Source organism: Gopherus evgoodei, chromosome 17 (assembly GCF_007399415.2).
Source record: "Gopherus evgoodei ecotype Sinaloan lineage chromosome 17, rGopEvg1_v1.p, whole genome shotgun sequence".
Taxonomy (NCBI): domain Eukaryota; kingdom Metazoa; phylum Chordata; order Testudines; family Testudinidae; genus Gopherus; species Gopherus evgoodei.
In genome coordinates this window covers 18,055,518-18,082,686 of record NC_044338.1, presented here as the reverse complement: position 1 = coordinate 18,082,686, position 27,169 = coordinate 18,055,518, and the positions used below count along the sequence as shown (strand labels likewise).

At 43.5% G+C, this 27,169-nt stretch overlaps 1 protein-coding gene across 3 annotated transcripts in view; it reads right to left on the bottom strand.

The window, feature by feature from the left end:
- The window catches only part of COL26A1 (collagen type XXVI alpha 1 chain), a 216,864-nt gene that overhangs the window by 12,654 nt on the left and 177,041 nt on the right, over positions 1-27,169 (bottom strand). For 2 of the 3 annotated variants that reach the window (XM_030536947.1, XM_030536948.1), the window contains exons 5-11: positions 26,907-27,060; positions 20,364-20,480; positions 17,856-18,008; positions 9,980-10,072; positions 9,107-9,168; positions 4,308-4,370; positions 106-150 (exon numbers count right to left, since the gene is read on the bottom strand). In XM_030536947.1, the coding sequence (XP_030392807.1) occupies positions 106-150; positions 4,308-4,370; positions 9,107-9,168; positions 9,980-10,072; positions 17,856-18,008; positions 20,364-20,480; positions 26,907-27,060 (687 nt within the window). The remainder of the gene's footprint in view (positions 1-105; positions 151-4,307; positions 4,371-9,106; positions 9,169-9,979; positions 10,073-17,855; positions 18,009-20,363; positions 20,481-26,906; positions 27,061-27,169) is intronic. The other variant, XM_030536949.1, reaches the window with a different exon arrangement.

The window sequence follows — 27,169 nt, the reverse complement described above, 5'->3', positions numbered from 1 at the left end:
CAGTCCAGCCAGGTGGTATTTAAGGTGCTGGACATGACATATACCCACACCCTCTCTGTGTGTGTGTGTGTCTGTCTCTGTCTCTCACACACGTACAACACTTACAGGTAGTCCCTTATTGTCCCTCTCTCCAGACAGACCTGCTTGCCCCTGTTGGAAATAAAGCAAGTGTCATTTCTTCCCCCCCATTTGAGAACAAAATGTAATTTTACCAGTGGAATTAAAATGGCTTAACAAATAAACTCATGAGATGGCATGGAAGTTCTTTTCCCTCAATTTTATCACTTTCAGCATTCAAGCAGGCAGCAAAATGGGTAATCTCTCTCAAGCACTAGTTCTGAATCCTCTCAACGTTTAGGGAAGTTTGGTTCAGGATCTCAGGCCGATCTTTGTAAAATGGATTTGCTTCCTCTTTAACTTAGTTGACTTCTCTGAAGTTCAAGCAGGGAGAAATTTGGCCCTAGAGTTTTCCCCCAAAATACAACATTCTTCCATACAGTATAATGGATAGGTTAAGACTGCTCAGCCTTCGCCATTGAACAAAAGACCACAATATGTAATTATGATTTTCCCTTAAAACTTCATCACATACCCTTTTAGTCGTCTTCTGCACAGATGCTCACCCTCTTATCCACAACTAGAACTACTATTCTCTGCATAGATTTTTTTTTTTGCTGAAAAATAGCTTTTTGAACTATACATTTTTTTTCATAATTTTCATATTCTAAGTTTCCTGGGGCAGTTTTGAGTGAAACGATTCAAAACAATAGTTTCAAACCCATTTGAAAAATATTTGTTGTGATTCAAATAAAAAGCAATCAAAATGGCCATTTTTGTGTTTCTTTTCCTCTACTGCCTTTTCCTCCATTCCCCCTCTTTTTCCTCTCTGGAAAAGGGGGAAGTACCCCTAACATGAAATTTTTTTTTTTATTTAGATTGATTTCAGATTGGTTCAATTATTTTCAAACAAAATTGAAAAAATCTTTCATTTAATTCTAAATATTGTGTAGAGTAGAATTTCCATTTTCTGACCTACTATATCCACACCTTCCACATGCCTTTTTTTTTTTTTTTTTGCTGTTATGAACCTTCCAGCTGGATGTAGGATTTTGCATTTGCTAGAAAAGTGGAGCTGCCTTTTCATATTTCCAAGTGTTTCTTCACTGGTTTTATACGAAGAACAAATTTGGAACAAGATACTATATCAAAAACACTGCATTAGAGAGACCTGTGCGACACTTGGTGACAACTGCAGGCAGAACTATATACCGATGAGAAGGAGAAAATATAAACCCAAATTACCCCACCGAACAGATATGCGTTGCTTAGATCCTGCATTGGGTGAATCAAGCCCATGCAATAGTATAAACAAGCAGCAATTCACTGAACTAAGGTGGCAGGAGGTACATTGTTGGAACAATTTACCAAGGGTCATTGTGGATTTTCCATCGTTGACAGTTTTTAAATTGCAGATTGGAGGTTTCTTCTAACAGTTCTGCTCTAGTCATTATGTTGGGGAAGTTGTACAGTCTGTGTTAAAGAGGTCAGACTAGATAATCACAATGGTCCCTCCTGGCCTTGGAATCTATGAATTAAGATATCTTGTTTATCCTCAGATATTGATAGTAAGATGGGCCCCTTCCTGTTGTTCTGCTCTGGCCTTCATCAGCTTACACAGTCTCTGCACTTTGTCCATGTGATGCCAACACTAATTCAAAGGTGCAGCATGCACTTACCCCTACAGACTGATGATAAAAGCAGCGTGGGTGGCCAAGGATTTCATGACCGTAAGCCAGCTGACATTAGCTGTATTAAAAAGCCTGCACAATGTCTAGATTGATCTTTCATTGGCTTGGAAAGAACAAAAAGGGAAGAACATAAGAATGGCCATACTGGTTCAAACCAATGGTCCATCTAGCCCAGTATCCTGTCTTCTGACTGGCCATACTGGTTCAAACCAATGGTCCATCTAGCCCAGTGTCCTGTCTTCTGACTGGCTAGTGCCAGATGCTTCAGAGGGAATGAACAGAGCAGGGTAATTTTGAGTGATCCAACCCCACTCATACAGGTCCAGCTTCTAGCAGTTGGAGGTTTAGCATCACCGAGAGCATAGGGTTGCATCCCTGACCATCTTGGCTAATAGCCCTATTCTCCATGAACTCATCTAATTCTCTTTTGAACCCATTTGTACGTCTGGCCTTCACAACATCCCATGGCAACAAGTTGCACGTGTTGACTGTGCATTGTGTGAAGACATAGTTCCTTTTGTTTGTTTTAAACCTGCTACCTATTAATTTCATCAGGTAACCCCTAGTTCTTGTGCTGTGTGAAAGGGTAAATAACACTTTCCTATTTACTTCTCAATACCATGTCTCACACACCATCCTATATAGAAATGTTATTTTCTTCTGTCAATGAAAGCTTTAACCATTCATCTATAACAGAGCTGGTTGGAAAATGGAGTTCCCATTCCCCAGGAAATTCCAAAATTTTGTTTTTGTTCCAACACACAACAAAAAGTAGAAATTTCAAACTAACTTATAGAATGGAAATTAAACAATTTCTATTTATCAAAACTAAACAGTTTTTTTCTAATGTTGAAATGTTTTATTATATATAAATAGTCAAAATGAAATGAAACGAAATGTCTGATATTTTCCAAATGAAATGAGTCTAAAAGAATTTTTTTAGATGTTTTCCCATCAAACTTCATCAAAATAGACATTCTCACCTCAAATATTTCAGTTTCAGCACAACTGTTCCACTGAATTTTTCAGCCAGCTCTAATCTGTAGTATTTAGCAGTGGTCTAAACTATGGAATTAAGCCACTTTAGAGTCAACTGTCTAATTACATACAGAGCTCTCTTCATAAATAAAAGTGTCCTTCACTGAAAACTGAAATAAACATCTAATAGAAATAAGCAGTATTTGGTAGCTAGGTCTGAAAGACCACTACATTTATCAGCAACCTCTGTGTCTTATTTGCTTTCAGTGTGTGTATCATACAATCTAGTCTGAATTGTTGTTGTTGCCCTAATGTAAAATCTGGAGCAATGCATGTTAAGCGTGTCACTAGTTATGCTCATGGGCTTGGAGAGTCTCCAAGTTCCTCTGAAACTAATCAAACTGCATTTGGCATTTGCCTTTCTAAGCCCTCACAAACATTGTTCTGCCCTTCAGACTGAAAAAAGCAAACAGAAGGGGGAAGATGGGAGAAAAATTGGCAAATGCAGATGATTTGTTTACCTGATTTGCAGGTAATGAGCTCCACCTAAATCTATATGCAGGTAATTCCTCTTTAAAGAAAGGAAATACATTAAGGCTGCAGGCACCTGACTCCTGCTATGGGAACATATTGGAAACTTAGCACTAAAAAACTTTTATGCAGCTGTCTTTCCTTTCCAGAACATGCTGCAAACACCATTAATGGTAACTTTTTCATTCTGTAGCTCTGCTTTATGGACAAAATCTCCTCACAAGAATTCTCTCTCATCAATCCAGTTCCCCCAGTGCTAAGTTCTTAAAAGATTTCATTCTACAGCCCCTCCTAGAAGGGTCTCCACAAGCCACCAAAGGTCCGCAGGCCATAGTCTGGCACAGTAAGTGACAGGGAGTCTTGAAGAGGTTGGGAGGACTGGGATAGCAGAAGTATCCAAAAGTTTAAATACTGCTCTGAACCTCTTTACTGCCTGGACACTGGGCTGGTAACCTGGTGAGAAGAGGCTCTTGCATGTGGGGTTTGGTTTTTTTTCGTTTCTTTTGGTACTTCCTAATTTGGCCAGCTTGGAAACACTCAGCAAACTCCTCTTGCTGTATTTTGGGCATTAAACACTTCTATGTCCTTGACAAAATAAGCAATGATAGCGATTACATGGCAAAATGTGAAGTAAAAGCAGACATTTTCAGAACATTATTTGACCCTGAAAAATGGCTCCGTTTCAGAATAGTTCTTATTCTCTCTGACGTGCTTTGCCCTTCTTTTCCAGTCACAACATAACTGAGCTAAACCATCTAAAATGCCAGGTAGTAAAGTGTTTATAGTAAAATCTGTTCTCAATAGACATTAGGGATCAAATGTTCACTACTCTGAAACTTTCAGAGGTAACTTATACCCTGTGAAAACAACGTGTCCCCTCCGCCTGTGCAATGGTCTCCCTTACTGATTCTTGCATAATATTCCGAACTTATGTGCACCTAGTCAGAGATGGTCCACTGACTTCAGTGGACCTATGTTGATTTCCACCACCTGAGGAGCTGGCCCAGAATTGGTTGTGAATCTTTACATGTAATAAAGTTTTAAACTCACTCTTTCTCCTCGATCTCCTTTGGAACCTTTAGGTCCAGGCTGTCCTGGAGAGCCTGGTACACCCTAGAGGACAGACGCAGGATAAGAGGACATTAGTTTCCATTTAACGTCTTGCTGTTATTGTTAAAGATGCTGGGATAGATTCTCTGCAGCCTGAGAGCCTGCGTAGTGACTTACCCCAGGTGATGTGAGTGTAAAATGTGGCTTTGTCTTTCTATCTCATAAGGTACTTCTGTGGCCCCGATCATCATAGCATCTTTAACGCACTTATCCTCATAACAACCCTGTGAGGCAGGGCAGTGCTATTATCCCCATTGTACAGATGGGAAACTGAGGCACAGAAGATAAGTGACTTGCCCAAGGTCACACTGGAAGTTTGTGGCAAAGCATCAGATGATAGCATTTTGTACACTCTTTGCACAGGTGTAAATGACTTCACAAGGTTCAAGGCAGGGACAGTCAGCCATCATGGACCACACAGATACAACAAACCCAGCTTCCAATGGTCTGGGGATCTCTAAAATTACATTTTGCATATCCAGGATAGTTGAACACGGGGAGTAGCCTGTCACGTGGCCCTTTTAAGGAAATGGTGCATCTGAACAACAAGGCCTGCAGGGCCTGATTTATGAAGTCAATGCAGTCTTGCAGGGAATCAAGGAAAAGATGCATCATAAAGGGCCTTCAGCAATTTTGTGCACTTACAGACCTCTCAGCTGGATCCCAGTGCATATGCACATATATTCTTCTTCTTTATTAGTTGTATTACCATAGCATCTATGAGCCCTCGTCATGGGCGAGGACCCGTCATGCTAGGCTCTTTTAGAAGTGCCTACGTTTTTCGTTGGTAAACAGATTGAACTATAACAACTGGTATTTGTTGCTAAAAGCTGATGATGAGGATTCAAGGCTGCAAAGACTGGGTGGGGGGCAGTTGTCTCGAGGGCACTGGTAATGGGATATTGAAAAATAGGATTAACCTCTAGGTTACTGGTTCACGTCTGGCCCAGACTGATAGTAAACTTGGTGCTCATAGCTGTTCGGCATAGGCTCTTCGAAATAGACCGTGGACTCAGTCCAGTTCATGATGGATAGTGGTGCATATTGCAGCTATTACTGGCTCCCTTGTTGTCAGCCTCTGCAGAAGGCCAAGGACTGAATGGGAATGGGGACTTAAAGATCCTAGAAGTAGTCCTGGCACATAAGGAGTGAGATACTTTCACAGGGCTGGGTTCTTATGTTATCCTGCACAGTTAACTATGCAAAGGAATGAGAGACCAAGATGTCTTTAGACCTTGGCCTGGTCTACACTGGGGGGGGAGGGAAGGGGAAATCAATCCAAGATACGCAACTTCAGCTATGAGAATAACGTAGCTGAAGTCAAGTATCAGGGGGGTAGCCGTGTTAGTCTGGATCTGTAAAAGCAGCAAAGAGTCCTGTGGCACCTTATAGACTAACAGACATTTTGGAGAATGAGCTTTCATGGGTGAGTACCCACTTCGTCGGATGTATCATGTAGCTGAAGTCGACGCATCTTAGATCAACTTAGATTGACTTCATGTCCTCAGGGCATGGGATCGACGAACGCTGCCCTCCCACTCTCCCACCCCCCGTCAACTCTCCTTCCGCCTCTCACCCTGGTGGAGTTCCAAAGTCGACAGAGAGCGCGTTTGGGGATTGATGTATCGCGTCTAGCTGAGACGCGATACATCCATCCGCGATAGATCGATCACTACCCACTAATCCGGCAGGTAGTGTAGACATACCCATTGTTTGCAGCAGTCATTAGGGTGGGGACCAACACCTCACAAATAGTTACGGAGAGTTGGAGGCTAGAACTCAGAGTATCAACAAACATTCTTCTCTTCCTGTCTTGTTTGCAACACTATCATGGCTTTGTTTGACTTTTAAAGGGTTAAGATCAATATCTACAAAGGAGTTTAATTACCAGAAGTCTTGAGACAAAGCCATTCTTCTCCATTGGTGACTGTTTTGTAGATTTATTCAACCCAGGGAGCAAAATTATAGCACACATTGGGCTTAATTGGAAAACTGTTTATTTGGGTGAGTGAATCTCATCAAAATGGTTTCAAATGTACAATCCAATTAATGTTAGGTCTGTATGCTCACTCTGACCATCCTGCTGGGACGCTTTCATACCTTAGGGATGGCCTTTGCCAAACTTTTATGGGGTGCTGCAAAGCTTCAGCAAATGTTTTTACAGTAGCCTCCAGAATCTAAAGAAAGATGGTAGTTTGAAGCTATCCTAGCTAAACAGATACCCCATGATTGTCAGAAGTGATGCTTGATTTTGGAGGCACAAATTGAGAGGCCTCAAAGGGAGGGACCCAGTTATCAGCGGCTGAAATTTTCAGCACTTTCTGAAAATCAAGCCTTCTTAGGGAGTCTCAAATTGCACCCCAAAAATGAGGCACACTCCCATCACTTATTAAAATTTTAACCATAGTGCATGATTAGGCCCTCATTAGTCATCTGGGTAAGGACGTTCATAATTAAACAGGGTGAAATACTCATTTGGTACTTAATAGCAAACTAGATAGTCTCGTCTTTTGAGCTATATGAAACAATATATATCTAAGATACCTATCCATAATCCAGTTCTCCCATTTCCTTACAAAGTTTGGAGACCTTGTGGGAGAAAGATGTGAGAGAAGAGGTAGCAGCTTAAAGGAGGGGGGAAGGAGTGCAGCACCTGAGGCATATGGAAAGATAGGCAAGAGGCAGGGTTCCTCAGACAATGTTTGTTAAAGTTTTGTGCTAATGTGTTCATTTTTTTAATGTAGCCTGGCTGGCAGCGTACTCTATCTTCTCAACATAGACTGTAATGCTCCTTCTCTGTTGCTGGAGCTCTGTACTGAAACCGTGATGCTTCTGTGGATCTAAGCTCTGCTGTAGGAAGGAGTCTCACTCATGTGCAGATAAATTGCTCCACAGGAGTTGGCAGACTCTCTTGTGTACAGCTCAGAAGCTCCACATGAGGAGAGGAGGAAGCAAGAAATCATGAGATCATGTAATTAGAAGACTCATAATTCATAAAAGCAGATGGGCATCCTTAACTTTTTGCATGTTTGACTCTGAGCAGTGAAATTTGTAACATTACATTAGCACTTTAAAAAAAAATAGTATAGGCTGCACTTCTGTAGTTAGTAAAGATGGGGCAGTCCTTCAGCAGAGGAAAATCGGCATAGCTCCCTTGAAAACAATAGAATTAGACAAGTTTCCACCAGCTGAAGTTTCAGTCCATCTTTACAAGCTACCTACCATGACTAAGGCTTTCTGCCCCCTGCATACATCCTGCAAGTTCACAGGCCAGAGTTTAAGAGAAGCTTCTGTTTGTTTTGCCCCTGTGCATTACTTTACATTTAATCATGTGAAACTGCATCCGTCATTTTGTGGCCAAATCTCCCAGTATGTTTATATTCATCTGAAATTTCCCACAGTTCTCCATACCATTTGATAATTGAAACAATTCTGCATCACTGGCAAAGTTCACCAACTTCCTGTCCATTTCTTCTTCCAAGTGATTAATAAATACACAGTAAAATCCAATTTCTCCAATTCCCTGCAATCCCAGCATCCTCATTATCCGAATTGAGGTTATGTCCCTTAACATAAATCACTTAACCATATATATCCCCCAATTTTCCTAATTCTCTATCATCATTTTATCCATGTTTTGTGTCCTTGAAAGAGTTTGGATTGGCAGCTGGACTACACATTCGGTAACTCTGTTCCAAAAATAGGTCTCCTGGGCTTCCCCACTATTAACTAATTACCACTTTGACTAGTCAATTATTCAATCACTTTTTTTTCTTTACCCAATTTTCAATCTGTGAACAGATTTAGCCCCTCTTTCTGTAGTTTTCCAGAATAACCTTTTATGAGGGACCTTGTTAAAAATGTATGATCTGCCCAATTACAAGAATCTTTTTTTATCCACATATAATTAATTGAGCTGGTCAGGAATGTTTCCATCCAAATGTTTTTTTGGACTGAAAATGCAGTTCGGGGGAAGTCTGATTTTTCCCAAAGCTTTTTTGATTCTTCCATTCTGAAAAATGCAATGAAATATTTTGTCACAGCTTGGATCAATCCACATAAAAATATTTTGGTTTGTTGAACTGCATTGCCCTATGATGCTGCATTGCCTCATGGGAGCAATAGTTCAGATATCTCCTGGGCCCATTTTCTCATATGGGCTAGCATCCCTAGCCAGACTACATATCCCATCATATAACACTGTCTCCCCTCTGACTGAACCACATGATGTATCATGGGAGAGATTTAGTCCAACCAGCCAGCCTGGCCCAGCGAGCCTAGGAGAGAGGGGGCATCAGGCACCCAAACAAACTCCCAAGAGGCAATGCAACCCCATAGGGAGATGCAGTTTAATATTGATCTGACTCAAGGTTTGGTTAACATGAAATGTTTTGGGTCAGTTCAATAAATGTTTTGCCTGGGAATATCAAAATGTTTTTGTTTAGATTAAGAACACCAAAATGAAGCATTTTGCCATTTCCAAAACAAAAAAAATTTCAGAACATTTTGTTCTGAGAAAAATTTCACTATTTCAACTTTTTGTCCTGATTTGAGATAAAAACAAAGTATTGAAATTTCTTGTTGGATGCAAATTCCAATTTCCACTCATTTCTACTAATTAAACATTTCATCTCCTTTCTACAGAAATAAGTTGCTTTGCATTTAACAACATGCTCTACTTCTCTCCTTCCCCCATCCCCACTTCTGCCCCTGCCAAGGAATGGGATAAAATTACTTACTTGTGATCCAGGAACTCCAATAGGTCCTGGGGGTCCTTTGGGTCCTGAAGTGCCTGGGGGTCCTGGCGATAAAATCATAATCTGAGACAGTTTTAGAGACATTTAGAAAGAAGGAACCTCAATTTCAATCACACTCATTTCCTTTCATTACTCCTGATTAGCGTGTCTCTCACTCTCTTTACAAAAATCTCACTTGATCATCAGGACATGGCTTAACCACTGGTATCAAACAGAAGATAGTTGCACATTCTGATGTAAAACATCCTTCCATACTGGAATTACTTTAGAGCTATATACAACATTTAAATAAAGTAAGTAGTAAGAAATGCAGCAAAATTTCAGTCTCCTTTTAAATGACTATTTTTCCTTGGTCCTAAGAGAAATCTTAGATCAGGATCCACAAAGTGACTGTACCCAAGTGAGGTACTGCACCTGGGGTTTCTGAAAGAGAATGAGTGCAATACGGAGTGAAGAGATAGCTGGGCCTCACATGGCACCGGACCCACAGTATTCTGAGGATACATGACTGCAGAAAGGGGGTTGTATTTAGCCACAGCTAAAGTGGAGGGGTTGACATGACTATATAAAATGCCTCTTCGCAACTCTGCTTCGGCAAACAGTTACAGATTGGCTTCTCCCTTGCTCTGAAGACTGCATATCCCTTTAACAAAGCTTTGCCTCTACTTATCCAAGGCCTGTGAGACCAAACTCTTGCATCCAGGCCCACTTGCTTTTCCTGGCAGGCATCCCATCAGCATAAACGATGCCACTAGATCTTACACACACACACACACACACACACACACACACACAGAAGAATCTTTGGTTGGGTTTCCCCTCATTAAAGCTGTCCAGTTCGATTGAGTCTGTTACCTGGTGGCCCAACAGGCCCTGGTGCGCCACGTGGGCCTGGCAAGCCAGCCAGGATCGTGTCGATGATGGTGGAAGCCAGCTGGGATTCTCCATCTGGGGTAAAGAGCAGAGGAATTAATGATTGAGAAAATTTATCAACTGCAGCCTCCAGTCAGTCAGGATTTCACACTGGGCTGTTTGAAAGCTTGAGCTAGCTGTTGGCCAAGGAGAGCGTGTGTGTTTAATTAAGTGGAATTCTGACCATTAGAACAATTTCCCTGACCGTTCTGAGGGGAACTCATCCAGAAGCTCATTGAAAAATAAAAAGCTGTGATTTTCTACCAGAGACTCCAATGCAATCATCTCATTCTTCAGGCTTTATATATTAGGCCATCATGTGCACAGACTGACTCTGGATCAAGTGCGTTTGCATTTAGTCTCTCAGCCCCAGACATGCCTCTTGTTCATCCCTCCACCCTGTTTCTTCCAATTGCCCCAAAGAGGTTTTCCCTCCTTCCAAATCAGTGTTCTTGCTTAATTACTGAATCCTGCTGCCAGTCACCAAAGCAGAATGGATAGCACCCCCTTCAGGGAGCCAAGTAATAAAAGGCTGCTACTGCATGGTATAGCAATAGGGTTTTTTGTTTTGTTTTGTTTTTTTTAAAGCCTAGAGATGTCACTTCTAAGACATCTGGTTTCCAATGATCAAAGAAGTCATGTATGAACACTGGGGCTCCCTGGGGCTGCCCAATGCACTGGTGCCCATGCTGCTGATCATCTGCACCATTATAGCAGCCCAAAGCACTGCCACCAAACCCATGTGGTAGCCAATATGCAGCCACCAAGTTAAGTGTCTGGGTCCAGCATATCAGCCCAACACACTAGCTATGGACCCATATGCTATTATACAAATATTCTGCAGTCTATTAGGGTAGCACCTGTCATTTGAAGATACAAGAGCGCTGTAGACAATATGTAATTTTACAGATGGAGGGACTAAGACACAGAAGTTAAGTAACTTGCCCAATGCCACATAGATAGATAGGAATAGAATCCAGGTATCCTGACTTAAGTGAAGATTCACAGTCCACTGCTCTAGCCACTTGATCCTAACCAATTCCATAGCCTCAAGAATTTATTCTTCTGCTGGCTTTGTTGCTGTTGGCCTTAACTGTAATCAACATTTCTCTTGTCTCCTGACCCTCCTTTGAATTCATAAGCAGCGGTAGTGAAGGACAAGGTGAGAAGAGACTCTCAGGCATCTTCAAAACTTGAAAAGAAAAAATGTAACAAAACCATTCAATTAAACACTACAAAAATACAAGCCATGCTACTTCATCAGTTTCCTTCAGGGGAAATTGAATGACAGTGCTAACTATTGCTTGAAGAAACAATTGATATATAAAATATAAATCTATTACTAAAAAAATAACTGCATCTTTTCTGCAGACTCCCCAACATGGGGCTCTACCAGGGTCTGGTCAATGGATACTGCATAGCACAGTTACCCATGACAGAAGGCCTTCTGAAAAGCCAGATTTTCCCCAGCTACTGCCCCCCATGATCTATGCCTGTGATCTCAAATCTCCACATGTCCATTCCCTCCAGATTTTTAGCTCACTGAGCCACCATTAGATGGGATTCTGTCCAGGCACAGAGGGGCAAATTCTACAGTGGTACATAGAGGAGTTGCTCTATATTTACATCAAAGATCACTGGTGATGTTGCGTACTCTGCACTGGCATAAATGAGAGCAGAATTTGGCCCAAGAAAAGGAGATGAGTCCAGCATAGACATTTTGGAGGATTTTCACCTTTGGTGAAGCAATGGATGTTGGTCACAGATAGAGGTACAACAGTGATGATAGATCAGTGATCTGATCCAGTGTGACATATGCTATAGAACGCTGGAAAACAGCCATAATTCCAGATGCCCTCAGGGACAGGGTCCAGGAACGGAACCAGCATGCCTCGAACACTGAACCTAGGTCTCTCCTGGGGCAGAGAAACACACCAGGGATGAACTCAAACAGGTATTTCTTTCACCGACGTTTTTGACCATAGCCATCTTTCCTTCTTTGCGGCCCAGAAACAAAACGTCTGAGAATGCTTTCATGTTCAAAGGGAAAAGGTACCCAAGTGAAGTGTGTAATCCAATTAATCTGAGTTTTATTTGACCATGTCAAAATCCATCAGGGTTCATGAGTGAGCATCGAACAGCAGAGACTGCATTAACAATTTCAGGGGATTTTTTCTTTTTTCTTAAGAACAAGCAGTCAACAAAATTAGACATCCTTAGGGGAGCTGGGATGGGGTAGTGGGATTGCAAACTAGTGGGATTTAATTATTGCTGAGGGGAGTGAATGTGTGTTGCAGAAAATTCCAGGCAAAGAGGATATTAGGATGATGACAAACAAACAGAGTTACTCCTCACAAATCCACCCATCTTGACATTAGATCAATTCGACTCAAAGCTATTTCTGAAAGGTGCTTCTCTAATTGTGACACACCGTGGACAGGGAGGGGGAGCGGTGGGGGGGGAGACTCTGCTTGGGAGCCCTCAAGCTCAATAGCTCAGCATTTGGGCTGTGCAGCATGCTGGGGTGAGACTCTGTCGCTCCTTCCCTTGTAGTGCAGCCATGGAAAACACCAAAGTACTGGCTGGCTCTAGAGGACCAGCACAATGTTTCCTAAATTCCTTCTATGGGGAGAATCCTGCCCCTCTTCTCCCTTGTCATATAGGGCTCCAATTACAACACACCTAGTGCACATCCACCATACAGGGGGGTGGGAGTTGGGGAGGCCACATCCCCCCTGCAGTCTCTCTATATCCCCACAAAGCAACAGGTCAATCTACGAGATCCAGTGCCTACCTAAATCCTCCGGTCTTTCCCTCTCCATATACACTGGGGTCAAAGGAGACCCTGGGACTTATGCAGCTCAGAGCTACAATAGCAACCACAGAGTAGCTTCAGGGTCATTCAACAGCAAAGAGATGGAGGATCCCCTCCCCCTCAATGTGGCTCTCACTGAGCTGCCTGCAGCAAGTCCTGCTACCCCGGCTTGTCTATGTAACAGGCCAAATTCTGCCCTTAGAGGCAGGGAAGTATCTTTCCCATTTAAACCACCCTGACATAGAAGTTGCTCCAGACCTTTCCAAACTCCCAGATGGCCCAAAAGGGCTCTAACAAGCCACTCTGTTTGATATGGGCAGGGCTAGGGATTTGAGCATGTAGAAAGGGGGAAACTTAAAAAAGAGGCTGAAATCTATCCTGAGAGGCAGTGAAGCTAGTTCACCTGTGTAGCAGCCACAGGCATCCCAGGTATCTGGATGTGCACAATTTTCAGAGCCACTGGAACAGTTTTCTAAATGCCAGCCTCAATCTCTCTCCTCGCTTTCCCCTTCCCATCTCTTGCTTTTATTCCTCCTGCTCCCTTCCCTCTTTTCAGAAAGGTTAGTGGATCAAGCACTGGATGGGGAGCCAGGAGATCTGCGTTCTGTTCCCTACCCTGCCACTGAACTGCTGGTTGACCTCTGGCATGTTCCTTCCTTGCTCTGTACCATGATGGGTTTCTATCTTAAAGCAACAGATAAAAGACAGTGTAACACCCTCTGATCACAGCAAGGTATTATTTCCCCCTCCCTTTCCCCAGAAAAGACTCCTTTCATTTTATAGCCCTTTTGATGGGGGCTCTAAGATAAATGTACCCAAAGCCTGCACCTCCCATCTCTAAGTGCCAGAGCACGTAAGTTGCCCATTCACCTACAGACAGTGGCAATACCAAGTCTTGTTTAGAATCCAGCCCCTCTCAAATGATTCCGTGTTAAGGATAAATTCTCCCCATTAAAGGCTTGATTTGTTGAGACAGGACGGAAATGAAGTAATCCTGTCTTAATTTCTGCCCACTACCTGATCTGGAGAGACAACTGGGACTAATTTCTCTGCCGCAGTGCAATGAAACTGTGAGAAAATGCTTGTCTACCCCCTTTCTGGCTTTTGCCTGCTGATAAATGCTGCCAACAGGAACTTGTTGTGATTAATAAACCACTGACATAAACCATGATCAGGCAGAACCCGAACACTGGTTGTTAATAATCGGATACAGCTTTCTCCCACAATGTGGGTACACATGCTCATTAGCTGGGGTATGCTTCCCTCTGCTGTCAGCAGATGGGATCTTATGGTTTTCAGATGTGCTCCATTTAAAAAAAAAAAGTCCTGTCTGGGATTTTTAGAGCCAGCTTCTACTGCCTGTTGAGAATTAGCTTTCCACCAATCCATGGCAGCACAAATCAGCTAACAAGAGTGAAAGGGCACATCATATAGGATGCTTACAGTAAGATCATCATGCCATATTAGTGACCTATCCTATTACTGAGCCTTGTATTAGTCACAAGAATTAAAAATAAGTAGAAATTGTTTAGAGTTTAACACTTAGCTACAACACTGATGGAGGCTCTACGAAAATCTATATTAGACAGATAGGGTCTGGATCAGATATAGACCAACACTCTAAAATGCTTAGCATGACTCTCAGCACCTAGGTGAGATTCTAAACTTATTAACATGAGTAGAGCCAGAATTTCAACAGTGAGTAGAAATCTTGCAAGGCCATACGCTGGATTGAATTTCACTGCTACTGAACATTTGTGGAAACTAGACCAACACGTATACTGAATGTGTATCTATAGGAATCAGCCGAATGCCATGATTCTTGCCAATTTCCAGTCTCAAATGATTTCATCTGACTGAAAGTTGAAGACACAAAATTTCTCATACAATGTAGTCCCCTACATAAAGGGGCCATGAGTAACCATTTTCCTTTTGAGGATTATGGGGATGGAAAGAGCGAATTCTAATATTGTGAGACCAAGACAAAAAGTCAAGATAAAGCAGTAAGTGGTCTTCAAAATGTACTGTGTCTGCACTTAGTGAAACATTCAATGCTATCAATTCTGTTCAAGTTTGCATACCATGATTACATTGGGGTTCCCATGAGCACTCTTCTGCTCAGGTCCCCACACATTTAGTTTAGGCCTACTGACTATCATCTTGAATCAATCTCAAGTGACACATTCATAGATTCAAAGCCAGAAGGGGCCACCGTGATCATCTAGTCTGACCTCCTGCATAACAGAAGCCAGAGAAAATTCATGGTTGAACCAGAACAGATTTTTTTAGAAAAACATCCAGTCTTGATTTTAAAATTGCCATTGTTCTGTCTGATCAAAGTATTCATATTAGTAGGAAATGCCAGGAATTTTATAACTTTTTTTAAAATAAAAGGGTAGAGTCTAGAATTCAAGAGGAGATTGCTCAATGGGCCAAGCATCCAGGCCAGTTTCTATGCCAATTTGAAGTCAGTGTCAATACGCTTATTGGCATCACTGAGTACAGGATTAGGCCTCAGCTTTGAGACATTCCTGGAAGGAATGACTGGGTAAAATCATTCTTCCAAGGCAGAGAACTTGGGTCCCATGCAGTCTGTCTCTTTCATGAGACTAGGGTCCTGGCTGCTTTTCTGGGCTACCCAGGAGAGCATGGCACTTTTCACAAGTACATAGGTTTGTCAAAGTCAATTCTTTCCCTACCACTCCTTCATGCTGGCTGATTGCTGCCCACCAAGAACAGGCAGTGTTTCAGTGGTTCTGTATCTGTGTCATTTTCAAAGTGCTTTGCGATCCATTGGGGTGAAAGGCTGTATGGATATACACATTACTATTGCATCAACACACAGTAATTGGTTGGATCCTCTAAGAAGCCGGCGTGAATTTAATGCAAAATCTCCTAGTGATAGTGAATACAGTAGTTCCCGCTACATTTTGCTAAAAGCCTGGGTACTGAACCACAATGAGTTTAATCCTGCCCATTACACTCTAAATAATTTCAGACAGAGCGATGCTGCTAAAATCTTTAACAAATTAAAAATACATCCACTCTCCTTCAGGAAAAGGTGAGTGAAGTGGGAGGGAGGTGGAGGGGAAGGAAATCCATAGATCATTATCAGACACAAAGACACTTACTAATCCTGTGGCTGTAACTACAATATTTTGTCTCTGAAGCCGGAGGTGAGGAGAACAGCTGGCACTGTTTAGGGGTAGGGTGGGTATTGCAAGAGTTTTCCAATACTTGACTAGCCAAAGGGAAGGTATTGCTGAGTTTCAAAGTATCACTATTGGACCCAAGAACTCCCTCCCAGAACAAGCCCAAGCCTGACAGTGCACAGCCTGGTGTGTAAAATGTACCTTACTAGAATGCCTTTCCATGCTCTTAAATATATAACTAAACAAACAAGTATAATATTTTAAAAAGCTGGCCAGTGCACCAATATCCATGTCCCTCTGCCTACAGGAAGGGAAGGAGCAAAATGCTTTCTTGGCCTGGGCTGTCAGATTTTTTAGTTTTGTACAGTACATAGGTGCTGGGGTTTATAGATTCACAGTTTATAAAGCCGGAAGAGACCATTGGGATCGTCTACTCTGACCTGTGTAATACAAGCCATAAGACTTCCCCGAATTAATTCCTGTTCGAACTAGAGTATATTAAAGCATCCATGGTAACAGGTGCTATGTAAAAGCAACTGCTAGACTGACAGATGGGGGGAGGGAGGGGCAGCAGGAAACTGGATCTGTATTTATTGTGTGCCTTTGTTTTAAGCATAGTTGCATTAGTTCTGTAGCCCCATGTCCTGACTCTTGCTTTCAGTTATCTCATGTGCCCCACTGAAATCCCAAAGCATATTTCAGAACAGAATTTGGCTCAGAGAATTATGGTTCAAACAGGAAGATTTTCCCTTTCCCTGATTAGGATGACTGGAGAAAAGAACGAACAATCAGTTTTGACACCACAATACCACCACCACCCTCTTATCAGTAGATCACAAAGTAGATGTACTCATGGGGCTAATCTGAGGCACAGAGAAGTGAAGTGACTAGCACAAGGGTCACCCAATAGGCCCGGGGCTGAGCTGGGAACAGAACCCAGGTCTCCTGAATCCCAGTCCGGTGCTCTAGCCACTAGGCAATACAGCATCCCCCCTACCGCTGTTGTAGAAGGCAATCCCAATGCAAGACTAGTGAAGCAGAGTCAGCAGGGGGAGCCATTTGCAGGATAAAGAAAGAGTCTACAAAACATGGCAGGAGCACTGACAGGTGACACAATGAAAGAAACAAGCAAATGATACTGTCAGGTTCTGAGGGGTACAAGGAAGCCACTCAAGAAACATGCTCCTTTGTTATTCCAACTTGTACTAAACCCCTGAGGTTCTCATTGCAACTTTCCACCCTTACAGCTAGACTATTCTAGGGCTGCCACTTTTGAGAGGTAGTTTGGCAGGTCAAACACAAGCATCCTGACTGTGACAGTTGCTCTGTGATGTCACACACTCAGCTCATTGTAGTGCCCCATCATCATGTTATCACCTAACGCCACACGCGTTGCATCATCACGATGCAGCCTCAGTTTGATTTGGAACCCCATGAACGTCCAGCAAACTAAGCTTGCGTGAGGTAGTTGCCTCTTTAAAATTGGGACAATCCCAGAAAAACTAGGACATGTAGCAACTGTAAACCCTCCCCCATAACCCCAGTCCTATAAAACTACCCAGCTATGCTTCTTAATCCAGACTCAAGTAACAAGCTGAAAGAAGAATTCAGGTTCATCAGCAGGCAGAGATGGGACAATTTGACTTCTTTCCTCCCCCAAAACTTGTTCCTCTGCCTAAATACCCAGCAGGATCCATAAGAGATGCAGGTCATCTGGTCTCCTCCAGCAAAAGCTGGGACATGGTAGCACTGGGCAGAGAGGGGAAGAAAACATCTGATTTCCTCTGCACGGGCTACCAGCCTGTCACTCACAGATGCACCCGGAAAGATGTGGACACTGAAGGAAACCTACTTTCTTTTTCAGCTGTGGGCTGCAGCGAGTAGAGAACTCCTTGTTGGACAGTGAGCGGAAGGCCTGGGGTGGCAGGTGGCCCCGGAGGTCCTGGAGGTCCTGGGATCCCAGTTTCTCCTGGAAGTCCTCTTGGTCCTGGAGGTCCCAGAAGCCCTGCAAAGAAACAGAAGAGGAGATTTCTGTCAAGTTGGAGACACATTAGCAGATGCACTGGGCCAAAGAGTAAGTACAAAGCCCACCTAGCTGCTGGAAAGAATTTATTCTAGGTCTAGAAATGCTGTTGCCCAATAACAGGAGCTGTCAGAAGGGCTGAGATGAGCATCTCCCAACCCTTAGATCCAGTTGCAGGGCTCGGGCCATGCCAGTAAAGTCTGTGGCCCATTACAACCCTTACGTTGGCAAAAATCCCAGTAAAAGGAAAAAAGCTCTGCTCTTGGAGGATGGAATGTTCTGGGCTTCTGCTGCTGGTGAGGGATGAAGTGTACCATTTAAAATGATTCTAGAAGCTCCTGCTATTCAGTGTGGAATGGAGCAGTGGAAGCTACACAGAAAAAGGGTTAATATTAATAGTAATACTTTGCAGCTTCCATTTTCAGAGCACCACATAAGCCTTCAGGAAACTTCCATGACACCCAAGAGAGGCAGCTAAGTCCACATCATTATCTCCCTCTCCCTGCTTTTATAGATGGGGAAACTGAGGTATGGAAGGATTAAAATGATTTTCCCAAAGCCACAAAGCAAGCCAAGGACAGACCTGACATCACAGTTTAGCACTGCCTGGCTCCCAGCCTTTTGCTGAGCCCATCACACATTCCATCTCTGACCTGGCAGGAATCAAACAGGCAGTTATTAATAGAGCTGGTCCAAAAAAAAATGTTATATGGACACTTTTCATTTTTTAACAGAAACTTGAATACTAAAAAATTTTGGTTTTCAGTGAAAATATTCCAATTTTTGGGTGTTTGGTGAAAATCAAATTGTCTTTGGAAAGCAGACACTTGTGGCAAAAACACAAAACAAAACAATTTTCCACTGAAAAATATTCATTTATTAGTTTTAAATGAGTGATTCTTTTCAATAAACTCCACAGGAGACTGTGGACGACGTGCAGGAGAGTATTCATTATCAACTGAACTAGTGGGAAATGGGCAGGGGGTGGGGAGGGGAAGGAGAGAGAAAGAGAATGAAAAGCAGTAGTTTTGTCTCAGAACCACATCTGTTAAAGTGAAATAAAAGCCCTTTCACTTGGCTTGACATTTCATCAGGCACCTGACAATGACAGCAATACAGTCCCACCCTGTCCCCATTAGCAAAATGCAGAGGATTTTTAACTTTTGTTAGAGGTGTGGTGTGGGCATTCATCACCTCTGAAAGTCAGCTCACTCTTATTTAGCTGTCCTAAATATGTATAATTTGGGGCTGAGCCTATTTTGTTTCAGTTTCCCCATCTGCAAAACAAAGATCATAAGGACTGTCTGGCTCAAGAGCATTGTGAGTTTTAAAAACTTAAGGATGAAACTCACCCCGTGCAGAGGGTCCGCACACGGGCTGGAGTTCTACATAGGTCTCATGCTTCAGTTCTGCGAGGGTGTGGGGGAGAAGTTACCCTAATGTTCAAATGGCTTTGAGTTCCTCAGATGGAAGGCAGCAAAGAAATACAAAGTATTATTCTGAGCAACCCTCTCAAGCAGGTGGAGAACCCAACCATGCAATGGGCAGATTAATGCTGCTCTCTTTGGGGTTGGAGGGCTCTCTCGTTTCTGTGGAACCAGAGTCAGACATCCTGGACCAGACCTCAGCCATTTTCAGGACCGCAGCAAATACCAAGACGTCTCTGGGGCCACTCTCACATTTAAGGCACACTCCGGGTTTCAAATGTTTCCCTGGCTTGAAGATTTATGAAGCACTGCTAGTCAGTACATATGAAACACACACGCCGCTTGTCTGGCAGCTTGGCGTAGCATTCTCTCCATCACAAGATTTAGTAACATTCTGGGGATGAGTTAAGTCTCCTAGCTCAGAAGCAGGTTGTACTCAGAGGGGAGGGCCCTATCTATGACACTTTATTTTAAAGTAACATTATTGTTTCACTGTTAACCATCTGATTGCTTGATGTACCTGATGAGAGAAGCAAAATTCCTCCCCACAAACTAGGCATGCTCCCCTATAGCAGGACGAAGTGATGAGTGGGCTAAGCAGGAAAAAAGCTCTTCTCTGCTTACTAGCTGGACAGTGACTGGTTTTACATCTCCTATTGGATGCTGCTGACATCCCAGAATAATCACTCTTCAGCTACATGGAGGGGCTAAGGGGGTGTCTACGTTAATTTAAAACTTTGGGTCCAGTCCTGGGAGGGGCTGAGTGCCCTCAGCACTCACTGATCAGTGGGAGTTGATACAATGGGACCTAAAGATGCTCAGCACATCATGTGATCAGGCCCTTTATGTGCACAGGAGTTTATCCAGAGTAAGATGAGCTTCCTAGCATGAGTTCCTCTCAGAGACTCACCTGGTGGCCCTGCTGGCCCTCTCTCGCCAGTTTGTCCCCTGTCTCCTTTTGGTCCCGGTGGTCCTGGAAGTCCAACTGGTCCAATTGGGCCTGGGGGCCCAATCTGCCCTGGTAGCCCTGCAAACAGTCAAATAGGAAACTAGTTGGAGCTTAGAACACTGGAGTAATACGTTATACGTGCTTACACATCAGAAAGCAACCCAAAGAGATTTTGAAAAGTACAGCTGACTCAGGGGGAGTTCCTGCTCTGTTTGGCTGGAGCAGAGAAGAGTGGTGTTGGCCCCGTGAGTACCAGCCTACCAGAACACTTGTATGTATGCTCGTCAGCACATTATGCCCATTGGAGTGTTAATTCACAGGGCAGCACGCTAGCCACTGCCTCCATCCTTGTGTTAATCTAAGCTTGCAGTGGCTCCCTTCCCAAAACAATACATCGACATGGCACAAGGCAGGGTTTTACAGAGGTCCTCACTCCCTTCTTCGCCTGCTTAACCCAGACCTAGCCTTTAGTCCCATACAAGCCTAATATGACGTGATCCAGCTGATACCTATGTGAAAACAGGTACTACACTGACTTCCACTACCACAAAGAGATGGTCTATTGCACATCAAAGGAGTGGCATGTCTCCTCCATGCATTTAGTATTTCATTACATCTAATATATGTCCCAGTTAATACAAACATTGCCCACGTCAAACATGCGATTGAACCAAACCCAGCGTGGCAGCTAGATGTTACCCATTTGTACCACTGAGGAACGTGCTGAACAAAAGCAGTTAAGTGAGTTACACAGCAATTCCTCCGAAACCCTGGGTAAGCAGACAGAAGGCACAGAGAGCAGGGTGGACATTGTACGCAAGCAGGAAGGCAGCTCTTCCTGTGGGCTCTAAGTTGAGGAAAGGTTGAATGGTTTAAACATCTCTGCTGTTTCTTTTGGGCTGACATAATAATAATAATTAATGTTTATCACTTATACAGCCTAGTGCTTTAAACACTATGACTGTTCTTGCACACTAAGGTAATCAGTCAGTGTCTCCCCCACCCCTCTCTTTTATATAAATAAACATAAAGCACTGACCAAACACTGCTTAATCCTGAAAGGTACGTAAATGGTTTTGGCCCCAGTGAAAAGTGACTTGCCTAAGGGCACTGAGCAAGTCAGCCTCAGATACAGGGTTAGAAGAACTCAGGAATTCCTGGCTCCTAGATGTGTGCTACCAAGGGCTTTAGAATACTCAGAAAGAGAGAGAGAGATGCAAGCCACAACTTTGGGGAAGTTTAGTTCTGAATGTTCAGAATTGGGGCCTAACTTAACTTGTAAATGTAGCAAATGGAAAAATGTAACTCAAACACACAGAGGGCAGGTTTCATTTTCATACACTTCTAAACTGTCAGATAGGGAAATCCCACCCTTTATCTCCTCTCCACCACAGCTAGATATCAGGAGAGGCACCAGCCCCTGTGACATCACTCCCAGCTGCCTCTGGAGGAATGAGCTATATTGGCTGGCCAGGTAGCAGCTTCGTGGCCTGTGCACAAGGGATTGAAGATCTTGCAATAAATGCTGAACACATGAGATCTGCAACTCCAAGAGCTTCAGGTACCCTAAGGATTTGGTCTCCAGTGCTTATGTCTACACTACGGAGACTAGAACATCATAGCTAAGTTGCTGTAGCTATACTGACAACTCCATAGGCTAGATGCAGCCTACGCTGACAAAAGGGTTTTTTCCTGTCAGTGAAGATACACCACCTCCCCCAGTGATGTCAAGGGAAGCATTTTTCAGTTTAATAGCTGCATCTACACTGGTGGTTGGGTCTGCTGGGGAAGTGGTTTTTTTCTCCACACACCTGACCGACATAGCTACGTTGACCTAATGTTTAAAGTGTAGACCAAGCCTGAGTTACCTTTTCGGCAGGTGTGGATCTGATTCCCATTCTGGGTAGGCAGAGCATACTTTGGGTACAGAGCTCAAGCCCCAAATGCTCATCCAAACTATCTGCATATTTTGGAGATGTTAACCACAAGAGAACAGGCTTTCAAAAAGATCCCCCATCCTTCCTTCCTTTTATCTGGTTTGCAAATATTGACAAGTATTTTTCTCACAGTGTTTTGGAACTTTCACTGCTTATCCCAGCTGGATCTGGAAGCAAAACGATCGGATCGGATTTTAAGGGTTTTTTTTTAAATTTAACTACTTTATGCCATAAACAGAGTTCTGATTTGATTTGAGTGCAGAGCAAAGATTGTTGGAAGGTTTTTCATTTTCCCCACAAACAAGAGTGTTTAGCCACAGAACACAAAGGCTTTTCGATGTCTAACAGGGCCAGCCTCATTAGGGTGACCAGATGTTAAGGGGAAAATATCAGGACGGCCGCGGGGGGGGGGGGGGGGGGGGGTGGTTGTTTTTTTTCCTACACTCACCTGTCCGAGAGTTCGGTGGAGAGCCCTTCAGTCGCAGATGGTCTTTGGCAGTATTTCGGCGGGGAGTAATAAACCTTGTTGCCAAAGACAAGCACCCGCCACTGAAGACCGTCCGCGACTGAAGGACTCTCCGCCAAATTGCCGCCGAAGACCAGGAAACAAAATATTGGGACAAATGGTGTTCCGACCGCACTCTGGTCGGGACGTGGGACAAACTCCTCAAAATCAGGACAGTCCCGATTTTATTGGGACATCTGGTCACCCTAAGCCTCATGGAACTGGTATGGGAGTCATCTAACATGACAAGAGGATAGATTTGGCAAGCTCAGGTAGGTGTGGCTTGGTCCAAAGCTAACACACACACACACGCACACACACACACGAATTGTTGTCACTGAGAATTCTTTCCTGCACAGAGGGAAGAATAAAAAAAAATATTGACTGTTTTCAGGCACAACGCACCGAGCTTGGGTCAAAATATGCCCTTGATCATATAAAATGGCCTCAATCATCAAGTTCAACCCTTATAATTCAACCCTGTTAACTTCTACAGACTAAGAGCCATCCTTTGCTGCCAACAACCTCTATCGTGCTGTTACAGAAGAGATTTAAAGGAGATGGCACTTATTTCCCTGCAGGTAGAAAGTGCTAATGGAAGGACTAGTAGCTGCAACATTGAGTAATGTGTCAGACAAATGCTCAGACTGGTGACAAATGGTGTTACCAGCTCAAGAGAGACATATGCAGAAAAAAATTAGGATACAAGAGAAAACAAAACTGGTGGGTTAGGTTTGTAGAGCTAGTATAAGTCAGCCTAGCTCCAGTGAAATCTTTCAGTGTTGATTTATACCAGCTGAGAATCTGGCTCAATGTATATATCATTGAAAATGATGAGAGCCAGAGAAAGAAGGGAAAAGGAGAGGAACGTGGTGGCATATTGGCTAGGGCACCAGACTATGACTTAGAAGATCTGAGTTCTACTTATGGTTCTGCCATGGGACCTTGGCCAACTCTCTGTGCCTCTTTCCTTTCCCATCCTTTGTCTGGCTTGTCTATTTTGATTGGGAGAGGGACTGTGTCTCACAAGGTGTGTGTTTGTAGGATGCCTAGAACAACAATGCCCTGGTCTCAGTCAGCATTTCTATGTACTTAGCTATTTGTAATACAGGTAAATAATCATCATCAGATGTGAGTTTCTTTTTTCACTCAATAACACATTTGCTAGCCCCTTTTGCCTCCAACTATCTATCTGGAGCAGCAATTTTATCCCTCCTTGTGCAGCTGGTATTGTAAATTCCCCAGCATCTGAGGACAGAGGAATGTCTGCCCTGGGGAGTTAATGCCATGCCAGAACGAGAGAGATGAAACCCAATTTCTCTGCACCTACAAGGCACCACATCCCCACACATCCCTCTCCGGTGCTTCCCTCACCCCAAATTATAGGAGGACTCTCATCTGAAGCTCAGGATCTGGGCTGTACTGCATTCGTGTGGGCACCATATATACAGAAACGAACAACATTTTGTGCTTTGAAAGAGGAAAAATAGATACACCAATCACTTTCTCTGTGGCACAGGCTGCTCAGACGCCTTTTATTCTAATTAAAAGAGCGGGAGGGTGGAGAAGAAATGCAGAAGAAAAATACTTCTCCCATTACCCACTAGCTAAAATCTGAGTCTTTTTTTTTAATCCTCAGTTAAATACTGGCCTGTTGATTAACGAGCTGATCAGAAAGGCCAGTGATGCAGCTGTCTCAGCAGTTCTAATTGCTTTTAAAAGACTGTCTATTCTACCTCCTGTCAGTCAGGGAAGAAATATCAACCCTAGTAACAGTAGCAAGTTTTTCTGGATCTTAGCCTGGAAAGGTCTCAGCCAGTCAACGCTACAAGGGCATTCTGAACCATTCCCGCTGTTCAAAGCATCAAACCCAAACCCACTTCTAATGGGAACCACCCTTGGAACAACAATGGCAGTGGCCTAGGCAGGAGATAACTTCCCAACACTGTGAGAGAACAACGGAAAATAAATATGCCCATGGACCCCTGAAGGAAATTTAAGTCAGATGGGTGGAGTCTTCAGTCTTGTTCCTGGACAGACATTGACGAGATGAAGTGCAGGTGCAGAGACACCCCAGGAGCAAAAATAAATGACACGAGGAAGGAGGAATGAGCATCTAATGGATGCTTGGGGAAACGCTGCTTTCATTCAGTTATTGGCAACCGTAGTAGTTGTGCTAAAAATACTTTGCAGAATATATCGTTAGAAAGCCTCCCTTCCCTTTTGTGGCATCCTGTCCAATTATAAACAAGGATTACATCTGGTCTGCGCCGGCTGCATCCGTGCAGCACGTCTGCTGCAGTCATGCAGGGCTGCCATAATAAACTGCTCTGGCAACAAAGGAAAACAAAAACCAACCCTAGGCCCTGTGGAAGATCAAGAAGAATGCTGGGAGCCGGGAAAGCAATTGTCAGACAGGGCCTTGGAAGCAGAAAGTGAGGATCTTGAAGTGAGCGTGCCAAGGTCAAAGAAATACATGCTAGGTAGGAGATCTGTCTAGCCAAGATGGCTGAGCTGAAGATTTGTTGTAACTTCTTTTTTTTTTTTGGCACTCCACAGGAGGGATCATAAAACAGTCCAGATCTGCTTATGCTCAATTAAAACAAAATATATTGCATAGTGACACTAATTTATCATTAACCGAACATCTTTCCTGTTAATACATCAATAGCCTTCCAGCCCAGGGCTCGCTGCCAGAGAAGTGCTACGTTCTGAATACAATAGATGAGCATTAAATGTCCTTTCTAGAGTACCCCCAGGGTGTCTCCATTTTTCAGGAATGTTTCACAGTGAAAATCCCCATCCATTGGGTGTAAACATTTTCCTTACAAGACGCAGGAATACCTACCGCTCCTAATGGGAGCTTAGCGTCAATGGAACCAGGAGTCAGCTCTTAGAGATTTCTTGGGCCAACACAAACAAACAGTTTAAGAGCAGACCAGTAAGGCTGGCAAAATGGGACTGGAATGTTCCCGCCCTCCCCTGAGGTTGGCTGCTTTCTTCCTGGGATGCAGCTGCTCTACCCTGCAGAGGCCGAGGAGCATGAAAAGAAGCAAAAATATCCTCACTTTATATAATAGCATCCTCACCAATGCAAGAACAGCAATAATGGGCTTTGAGGAAATCATATCCAGCTCCCCTTGGCTGGAAGGATGGCTTGAGGGGAGGATTAAAGAGGAGAAATAGGAGGTGATCCTGCAACGTTCCAGAAAACGGTACAGGATTTAGTTTCATTTTTACGTTATGCAGTTCATCTGTAACTCACAGATCTCTTCTTTCAGAGAGAAGAAAAAATGCAGTCCACAGAGCTGTGCTGCACCGACAAACCGCCTAAACTGTGCACGTAAATCCCATGTTCTACTAGAGTGACGACAGGTAGCTGCAACCAAGTATACCCTTTTGGGTGTGTGAACATAAGATCTGTGTTCATAATTTAGCAGAGAGAGACCCTGAGCTCTGGGGAACAGCTATGACAGGTCAAATCAGACTCCCAGATTTGAATAGCGTCCAGCTTTGGGGAAGTGTGGCTCCAAATCTGACCATCGTTGGTTCTATTCATCCCTCCAAGTTAGGCTAAGACTTCTGAAAACACATCTCTGTGGCGTTTGTTTTCTCTTTGTAATGTATATTTTCAGCCAGGTTGAAGCTCCCACAGCTTTGCTGCAGGTGCAGAGATAACTGCAGAGGCAAATCTGAGGACCTGGGCCAATAACCACCCAGTTTGCAACTGCCCTAAAGTAGCTGGAGGCACAAGTGCTGGGACTGGTACGTGCAGTTCCCTGTAGGCTCAAAAACATGGGCACAGATGTCATGGGCGCAACTTACATCTGCCCATCTGAAAACCTTCTCCTACAACTCCCACTCTCTGACCCAATAGCTAGAAAGAACAGGAAATATTTCTCTCCGAGTCATGGATGTGCTCAAACCCAAGGCAGTTTCTAAGACCAAGTTGCACTGAAGCAGCTTATTCATTAGTTATCACACGTAACTCACGTTTGGATTTGTACTGGGAATCTGACACTACAGAAGGCAGTCGGAGTGAATACCTGGCTATATGCTTACCAGCTGGTCCCACCGGCTTCCTCAACACAGTCCCAGGATTTACCAGAGGAATAGCATCTGGGAGCAAGTCATCATACCACGTGGCTGTCGTCCTGGCGATTGGCAGGTCATTCTCTGAAGTGGGGACACGCTCTGCAGACTCGAGCAGAAGAATCTAGACAAGTCACAGGAAGAAAAAAATGTAATTGAGCAAGATGGCTTCATACTCCATAATGCTGGATTCCAAGAGGAACTCAGCCCTGGAAGCTCCCATTGAAGTCAAT